This window comes from Cajanus cajan, chromosome 10 (genome assembly GCF_000230855.2).
Source record: "Cajanus cajan strain Asha chromosome 10, NIPB_CcT2T_4, whole genome shotgun sequence".
Classification (NCBI taxonomy): Eukaryota; Viridiplantae; Streptophyta; class Magnoliopsida; order Fabales; family Fabaceae; genus Cajanus; species Cajanus cajan.
In genome coordinates, this window is record NC_138526.1 from 36,397,862 (window position 1) to 36,407,419 (window position 9,558).

Here is a 9,558-nt window from a genome sequence, read left to right on the forward strand (position 1 = left end):
TTATAAGGGTAAGTAACCTCACATGACTCTTCTTCACTTGCTTCTTCTTCATCCTCACTGGAAGATGAAGAAGTAGTAGTTTCATCTTGGCTACTATAAATGTCTTGGCCCCTTAAAATCATAACTTTCTTAGTAGGGCATTGAGAAGCAATGTGGCCTCTCCCAAGACACTTAAAGCATTTTATGTCACTAGTCTTAGTGCTAGTGTGTGAAGTGTTTGTTTTCTTCTCTTTTTCTTTTTCTTTACCTTTGTCTAGGTTTTTAGAGGGGAAAGTATTTTTTTCGAAATCATTTTTCTTGCCCTCCCTCTTGTAGTCAACTTTTGAAAAAGATGATGAGTATGAGCTTTTAGAACCTTTTCTCAAATTTTGTTGTTCAACCTTGATGCAAAGTTGAACCAAATCATTTAAATCCCTATAAGGGAGAAGCTCTACTTTATCTCTTATTTCAAAAGTCAACCCACTCAAAAACCTAGCAATTGTAATATCTTCTTCCTCCCTAATACCAGCCCTCATTAAGTACAACTCCATTGTTTGTCTATACTCTTCCACAGTCATATTTTTTTGATGGAGTCTTTGGAGCTTATTGATAAGCTCCCTAGTATAGTAAGAGGGAATATGTCTCCTCCTCAAGGTACTCCTTAATTCATTCCAATATTGAATTGGAGGGTCATTATGGAGACGCCTATCTCTCACTAAAGAAGTCCACCAATACATGGCGTGACCTTGAAAACTTAGGGTTGCTAAGGAGACTTTTCTTTCTTCATTCACTTGATGACAAGTGAAAATTTGTTCCACCTTCATTTCCCAATCTAGGTACCCCTCAACATCATCTTTCCCATGAAAATAAGGGAGATCTACCCTAGATTCCCTTGGCTTGGGGGCCCTATGCACTTTTCTAGGAGGTGGTTGATAATGATCTCCCAAAGCAAGGCTATCATCATTCATTGACTCTCCTAGAGTAGAACTATGGTGGGAGCTATGTCTACTTCGGTGCTTGTGGTGTAATTTTTCTTCTTTCTCCTTTAATATTCGAATCTCTTCCTCTAAAGTAGCAAGTTGAGCCTCTCTTTCAAGTTTTTATTTAAGTTTTTGCTTGGCTTCTTGCTTCTTCCAAAGCTTAAGTGATCTTAATTCATGTGTTACTTTTGACAAGTCATTGTAATCACTTGAATTACTATCACTTTGAGGAGTAGAAAACTCTTCCACTATAGGAGAAAGGGGCTTTTTGAGAAATGATTTTTGAAAATCAATTGTTTTTTATGCAAGGTTAAGACTAAGTATGATGGGTTCCTTCTCCATGAAATGATGTAGAGATGAAGGAGAGGAAGCCTTGCCCTTGATCTAGGTTCAACAAGGTGGACAAAAGGAGGATATATGGTGAAGGAAAGGAAGTTGGCGTGAAATGATGGTGTTTGGGCGGAAGCACTTAGGGTGGAGGTGTTTGGGTGCTCAAAGTTGGCTCACTCCAAGGTAGGTGGAGGCCACTCTAGGTATCACTCTCCAAGGGTGGAGAATGAAGGTAGGCTAGCCGAATTTAGCTAGGGACTAAGGATAGGGACTTGAGGCATAAGAATGCTCACTCAAATTCATATACATCCAAAGTATTTACAAGTGGTGGGGTGTTGGGTATTTATAGGAGGGGAGGCATCTAGGGTTGCATTTGGAGTAGGCAAATGCATTCCAAATGAAATGCAAATGAACCCTAGATGCAACTTGGTGGCCAAGGATGGAATCTATGGGTTTAGATTGGCTATATCTAGGTGCATGTTAAGACCATGCAACCTTTGCCCTCCACTTGGGCCTAAGCCTTTCTAACACCAAAAATAGGTCCAAGGTCACCAAAAAATGCGTCACCTCCTAATGTTAAACCCTAGCCCAAAATTAAAACCCTAATCATCTAGAACACCCCATAATACAAGGGTAAAATGGGAAATACAAAAGAAAATAAATTCTAAGTCCTAAACACCCCAAAATACAAGGGTAAAATTGGAATAAACCAAATAAATCCTACACTACTCAAAATTAGTCATAGCATTGGACCATGTGATGGGTTTCACATGAAGTACCATGGATGGTCCTCCATCATACCCTCCTTCTTGAGAAGGATTTGACCACAAATCTTCAAGCTCTTCCATTCCATTGATCCTTCAAAAGAAGTGAAACCACAATTAGGGGAGTAAAATATTAAAACTTAACTATGCAATCCTTAAGTACATAATTTGTTGAATGAAGGTGCTTAGGGCAAAAGGGAAGAGCCAAAGAGGCATCACCATTTAAAATTTATTGACCCATGCAATTCATTCACCAAATCATCTAACTTAGGATTGGGTGCCTTTTATTTAATGATGGCTTTCTAAAATGGTGCACATCCTCTATTGCCATCTTTCCTTGGCACCAAAGAAAAGAGGATGGCACAAGGGTTAAGGTTCACTTGAATCTAGCCCTTTTTCTTCAAAGGAAAAATTCTTTTTTTCTTTTCTTTTCTTTTTGTTTTTGTTTTTGCTTTTCTCTTCATCATCTTTCTTAGCCTTTAGTTTGAGTTGGTCCTCATTCACTTGAGAGGGTGATAGAGGACACCACACAAACTTCTTACCTAAGTGTTGGAAACTTATTTTATTGGTGAGGCCATCATGGATTATGTGCTTGTCAAATTGCCATGGCCTGCCAAGCAAGACATGACTAACCTCTAATGGCACTATGTCACACAAAACATCTTCTTTATAGTTGCCAATAGAGATTGGTATGTTTGCTTGTTGGTTAACTACAACACCTCTTTCCTCATTGATCCATTGCATTTTGTAAGGTTTAGGATGAGGTTTTGTAGTCAAGGCTAACTTATCAACCAATCTAGTACTACAACAATTTGAAGTAGACCCACTATCGACAATGAGAGAACAAGTACTTTCTAAGACCTTGCATTTTGTTTGAAACAAGTTCTCTCTTTGTGATTGGTCAATTTCACTAGATTGATTGTTAAGGAGCCTTCTAACCAACAATAGGTCTCCTTCACAAGGTAAGATTTCTTCCTCGGATTCTAAAACTTCTTCTTCATCTCTTGAAGATGAGGAAGTAGCTTCATCAAGGCTACTATAGTGATCTTGGCCTTTCAAAAGCATGGTTTTTTTGGTGGGACATTGTGAAGCAATGTGCCCACGGCCAAGACACTTGAAACACTTGATGTCACTTGTTTTAGTGTCTTTGGAAGATGCCTTAAAAGATGGTTTTTCTTTTTCTTTTTCTTTTTCTTCTTTGGGATAAGGTAGGGAAGAGTGGCCCTCCTTCTTAAAATTCTTGGAATAAGAGGGAGTGGATTCTTTTCGAAAAGTTTTTCTTGTAAGTTGATGCTCCACTCTTGAACAAAGTTGAACTAGTTCATTTAAATCCCTATAAGGTAAAAGTTCAACTTTGTCTCTTATCTCAAGATTAAGACCACTTTGAAATCTAGAGATTGTGGTCCTCTCTTCCTCCCTAATCCCAGCCCTCATCATGAGCAACTCCATAGATTGCCTATATTCTTCCACACTAGATGACCCTTGTTTCAATCTTTGAAGCTTATCCATAAGCTCTCGGTCATAGTATGGAGGAATATGCCTCCTTCTTAAGGCACTACGGAGTTCATTCCAATATTGAATTGGAGGTTCATGGTTTATTCTCCTTTCTTTTTCTAAGGAGGTCCACCAATACATAGCATGCCCTTGGAAGCTAAGGGTTGCTAAAGAAACCTTCCTATCTTCACTTATTCCATGGCAAGAGAAAAGTTGTTCAACTTTCATTTCCCAATCTAGATAATTTTCAACATTATCTTTGCCATGAAATGGGGGAAGAGTGATGTTAGGTTCCCTATTGGAAGACTCCCTATGTCTATGATGCCTTGGGGGTCTTTGATAGTAATCATCATTGTGATGACTACTATAGAACGTATCACTTGGAGGTTGGGTGTGATGCCCTTCCTCCTCATGAACACTTGAATGTACATGCCCCTTTCCTCTTGAAGGTTGAGGAGAAGTGACTCTTGGTTTTGAACCACTAGCCTCTCCTCCCACAACTAATCTTTCTAGCAATCTTTTTATTTCATCATTATTCTTTTCCAACTCTTTTTCTTTTCTTCTTAATTCTTCCTCTCTTTTTATATTTTCCTCTTCTTTTTTTCTTAGGTACTCTTTCAATTCCCTAAGTTCATCCCTAACACTAGACCTAGTGCTACGAGAATTATGACCATGGACACTAGAATGATCACTCATCTTTGATAAAAAAAAAAGGTTTTCACAAATTTTTTTCAAAAAGGGATTGAAAATGGTTTTCACAAAGAGTGAGTGATAAAAGGTTTTCACAAATTAAAGGTTTTCAAGGTGCAAGATAGGTAGGAAAGGCCTAAGTGCACAAAGTGAACTTTCAAGGGGAGGTGGACTACAAGGAATCACTTAATAACCAAGCCCTATCAAGTAAAAATCACTAAGCCTTTTCTACTTTTTCTTACAAAAACGAATTGGCACAATCAAAGGTGAGTGTGTGCACGTTACCCCTAGTAGGCAAAACAAGCCTTCTAAACGTAATTGCACAAAAATAAAGTCCTAAGCAATTATACTACTAAAAACTTTAAAACATGCAAAAGGAAAGCACTTAAAATATGTTCTAGTCGAGGTCCTAGGTGAAGGTTTTCAAATCACCTTCAACTACACGAACTAAAACCAAGTAGAAGAGGTTTAATAATGGCCAAATTACAAACCAAAATAAAGAAGCTAAGGCCAAAAACACAAAGAGGCCGAGAGAGAAAAATTAAGCAAAAATCAAGTAAAACAAAGATTCAAGTCTTCAAACTCCTCCAAATGGGTTCCTTCACAATGAACAAACGTGTTAGACCTCTCCAAGTGTTTGTTCACTCCTTTATGTGTGGTGTAAGTCCCTCCAAAGGCTAGGCTTGGATTCGGTTCACCCCTCCACTCAAATCCACCAAAGGTGTGAAAATTGACTAGAGTGGTTTTGACCTACAATGAAATTAAAACCAACCCAAAGCAAGAGTCCAAGAAATAAAAACTGAAAAGCATAATTAAGAAAGGCTAAACTCAAAGAGGATTTAAGATGACAAAACAAAAGAGGCCAAGAAAGACAAGCAAAAAATTAAGACTCAATCAAGGAAAGGAAGCACACAAAGAATCACTACTACAATATGCACATTCTACATCGGTTCTTTAAAGCCATCTACATCGGTTCTAAAACCGATGTAGAATAGACCGATGTAGAAAATGTATAGTTTTTTACATCGATTCTGAAAAACCGATGTAGATTTAAGCATAAATCTACATCGGTTCTCTTGAGAACCGATGTAGATTGATTTTTTTTGAAAAAAAAAATCATGCATAAATCCACTCAATAAGACGTTCCACAAACTGCTCCAATGCCAGACTTCCAAACAAAAACATATGTAACATGAAAGCACGATCAACCCTGATACCAGATGAAAACAAGAAAGAAATTCACTCTTCAAAACAACACAAACTTTCGAATCTACAGGCTTGCGCAATGCATCAGGAACATAACGAAGAGCAATCCCCAAAGATAGATGTGTTACAAGCTGATGCTTGATCACAGAACCTGATACACGTAAAAAAAACATAAATACATTGTAAAATGATGCAAGAAAATGTATCAAAAAAGGTATATGCATTAGTTCCAAAACTGTGCACAGATAACATTAGCTAAAGCAAGCAGTGCATACTGAAAAAACATCAAGTTATATAGCATACACAACTATGATGCAGAAATCCTCTTAATTAGTATGCACTACATAAAAGAGATGTTTACATATAAGGATTACAAGTTTAGAAGTTAGAAACATAAAGTCTCGAAGGAATAAATTTTCTTAAGTATACAACTAGTATTGTCTCAGACTCAATTTAGCCCAGTCAATTTTGTCTGCAAACAGAATTACTAAAACACATCATCTAAAAGTAGTTATGCTGCCTTATGTATACAACATTGACCTCAGTTCAATATATGACACTAATAATTACAAAGAAGATGTGATTAATGTTTAATAAAAACACCTCAATAAATAAGTGAAGGCACTGTCAAACAGTAGCAGTGCAAACAAGTTGAAATCAAATTAAGTATTTCAAAAGGATCAAAATATGGGATGAACTCCACCAAGCTTGGTAAAAGCTCCACTTAGCTCAATTTGATACTCAATGGTATTAACTCAAGTTTGCACAATTATATATAATTTATTTTCGACATTCATTATAATAAGTTAGACAAATATTTATTTATATTATTATTTTATTAATGACATGATTCATTAGAAATCATTCACTCATTACCTCAAAGTCCAGCATCTTAATTTTACTTAAATTGCAAATTACCAATTCAGATCTAAAGTTGCCTAGTTGAAACACCAACACAAACCCCAATACACTGGTGATCATTAAAAAGAAGTTAAATTTAATCATCTGCAATGCCAAAAGCAAACTTACCAAAGAGAAGTGTAGCAATTTTAAGTTGCCTTTTAGGATACTTTGGGAAAAATCTATACTCCTCATACAAGTTTGCAATCATGCATTCAAAAATTGAATTCTCCCTGTTAACTCGCACCAACATTGACAGGAATTTAGTACTTAACCAAGGACCACATAATAATTAAGCAATCTGGAAACAAATGATATCAAAGAGATCTAGTAATGTATTATTCCTGAAAAACTTCCAATTAAAGTTTACTTTAATTTAAATACAATAACAATATACATAATTAAGATAGGACCTGCATGGTAAGGTTCAAGTTTCTTATTATTATAAAGAATACAGGCACATTCTCAATTCAAGCATGATGATAACAATCTTCAATGAGACAAGAAGATACAGATCAGATTCACCTACATGATAGAATTTTAGTTGGTCCAATCATGCATAAAACATTATGTTGAAAACTTAGAGTAAATGCTTAACAATGGTGATCTACAACAGGTTCAAGGATCAAACAATATTTAATGTATTTTTTAAATGATTTACAAAAAATTTCAATAGTTGATAGATTATATATTATCTAAAGTTGTAAGATAAAAAGATACATATGATGCCATTGACAGAATTTCCAAACAAAGAACAAGAACATACACATGAACTTGACCTTGAAAGTTTAAATTTCCTTCCCCTCGGGCAAGGTCTAAGGGCCATTAATAGATACAGTAAGCTTAAAGAACCACTATAGAAAGGTTACTACCTATCACAAATCCACAAAAAGTTTTTTTTGAACTTGAGCTTCAAAAATAATACAATACTAGGATGTTATTTAAAGAAATGGACTGTCTAAATGAAATTTAAAAAATATAACCTGGTCAATGATGATTCCTTGAATCGAGCAAGCATTTGGACCATTGCATTAATGGTTAACTGATCAGAAAACATTTGATGGAATAAGGTGTTTGCTTCTGCTTCAACGTCTTCTGAATATCCATCAGAAGTAGATGAATCAGCAGTCCCACCATTTTGAAGCCTCGGATTCGAATCTATAATAGATATATGCAGCCTTTCCAACTCTTCAGAAAGTTGTCCAGAGGCAACTGAGTCAGTATGGGATTTAAGAACCTGAAATCGGAAAAGGTCAAATCCCACAATAAAAATGAAAATCAAATAAGACTAGTACAGGCAGGGAAACAAAATGATTGATGTATAACCTTCAAGACGGTAGCAGTTGTCTCGCTGTATAGACTAAGAACAGCACCAGACTGATGAAAAGATTTGCCAGAAAGGTTCTGTGATCCACCAAAATGGGCATCCTTTAAGAACTTGAGGCACTCCTGCAGAGTAAGCCTAACAACATCAGCCATTATTCTGCTACAATAAATTTAGAGTCGAACTAAAAATGCACAAGACCAAAAGAATGAAAAAATATGTAATTGTACTGTCTTTAAAAATTATAAATCAAGGCATGAGGGAAAACATTATTACCTCAAAAAAGACTTCCTTGAACGTAGTTAAGTTGCTACTCAACCACTTCTCAAGGTCAAGGAATTTTTTTCTTGATGCAACAGCTGCTAACCTTATACTATAATAAGAGGGGATAGTTTCCACCACAGATGATAGAATCTGTATGACAAATAAAAAACATGTGTTAAAAATGGCAAAAAACAATATCGAGACGAGATTGGCATTCATGAAGACAAACTGAAAAGCTTATTGCAAGGAAACAAAAGGACTCAAGGAAAGTGAAAATGGCTTATTTGAACAGAGATTAGATTCAAACAAGAAAAATCATGATAACTAACAGTGAAATCTATCTATCATGAAATCATACAAAATGATAAATATACACTTAACAAGAGAACAACCTTAAGCTCCTGGCAGATGTCCACAATTCTTATAATGCTGTCTGCATCATTGTTTTGAGAATCAATAAACCCTCTAAGGACCAGACTGGGATTAACATGCCAAAGGTGTAGAATCATCCCACTGCCTACAGCACTTTTGACAATCATGGGAAAAACAATCAAAGATACTTCCCGCAGCAGGAGGTTGTAGGCAGTCTGCAAGAACAACAAATGCAAACTTCATATCAAGAAAAGACATGAAATGGGATACAGTGGAGAACCAAAAAATATGAATACAATAAATTGTACATTAACATGTGCCATCCCAAGAAGCAAGACTTCCGGACAGTGTTTAAGGGGATACTCAAGGATTGATCGAACAATACTGGCGTGACCCTTCTCAGCTAGCTGGCAGAGGACATCTAAAAGATCAAGACACAGCCATGCATGATTTGCATGTCCATTTTGAAGCTTGTGACCATTAATTGCATCAACATATGCCTGCACAGACATTTGTTTTAAAGGATCTGATATAAGTCTACATATACGCAGTCATTTTCTGGCAAAGGATCTGAAACTGATCAGGAGAGAGAAGGAGCCTCCATTCCTCTTCTGTTTTATGAATCGGCGTTGGTGCCTAGAAGAACTGCGCCGCGGTGCGTAGCGGCAGCAACACGCAGCGCCAGCGACGCGCAACTGCGACGACGTGCAGCAGTGCTGGGAACGGTGTGGGGCTCTCTTGACGGGGATGACGAAGAGCTTAGCGAGGATGACAGCGCCGCGAATGGCGGTGGCGACCTCCTTGCTACACTTGACGCCAAGGCCGACGTGGCTGTTGTTGTCGCCGACAACAACGAAGGCCTTGAAGCGGGTGCACTGACCGACGCAGGTATGCTTCTGAACGGGCATGATCTTCTCCAGGCTGCGACAGCATTGCGAGACATGATGCTGGGCGGCGCGAACATGAGGGCGGCGGAGGAAATTTCCTTTGTGCGTCACGACTGAAGGAAATAGGGTTAGGAAAGGGAGAAGATTGTGACTCTACAAGTGTGAAACTACTGCAATACTACATCGGTCCTTTACTTAATTGATGTAAACTTATTAAATAATTACAAAAGTGCCACCGTTCATTTTTATTACATCGGTTATTCAAAAATCGATGTAGAAAGCCCGACGTAGTATATTGTTTTTGTAGTAGTGAATAATCCTAGAAAGGCACTAGAATTAGGTTAGTGTTTAGTCCACTTGATTAAGTT

General features: G+C 37.2%; 1 protein-coding gene across 2 annotated transcripts; it reads right to left on the minus strand.

Moving 5' to 3' along the window:
• Nucleotides 1–4,234: 4,234 nt before the first annotated feature.
• LOC109812748 (uncharacterized) lies at nt 4,235–9,373 on the minus strand. Of its 2 annotated transcripts, XM_083065823.1 has the most exons (7): nt 8,612–9,373; nt 8,324–8,518; nt 7,944–8,081; nt 7,670–7,792; nt 7,327–7,580; nt 6,473–6,576; nt 4,235–5,594 (listed from the first exon to the last, which is right to left on the minus strand). In XM_083065823.1, the coding sequence occupies exons 1-7, from the start codon at nt 8,813–8,815 to the stop codon at nt 5,179–5,181; spliced, it is 1,434 nt and encodes a 477-aa protein (XP_082921949.1). In that variant the 5' UTR covers nt 8,816–9,373; the 3' UTR covers nt 4,235–5,178. The 2 variants fall into 2 exon arrangements, with proteins under 2 accessions (XP_082921949.1, XP_082921950.1); XM_083065824.1 differs by lacking the exon at nt 6,473–6,576 and having other exon boundaries at nt 5,386–5,594; nt 8,612–9,372.
• Between the last annotated feature and the right edge of the window lie 185 nt (nt 9,374–9,558).

Coding starts and splice junctions, on each gene's coding strand:
- LOC109812748 (XM_083065823.1), bottom strand. CDS start 8,815: ATGTCTGTGCAGGCATATGTTGATGCAATTAATGGTCACAAGCTTCAA. Junction 8,519..8,611: donor TTGGGATGGCACATGTTAAT/GTACAATTTATT, acceptor TTGTTCTTGCAG/ACTGCCTACAACCTCCTGCT. Junction 6,577..7,326: donor AAGGAATCATCATTGACCAG/GTTATATTTTTT, acceptor GCGAGTTAACAG/GGAGAATTCAATTTTTGAAT.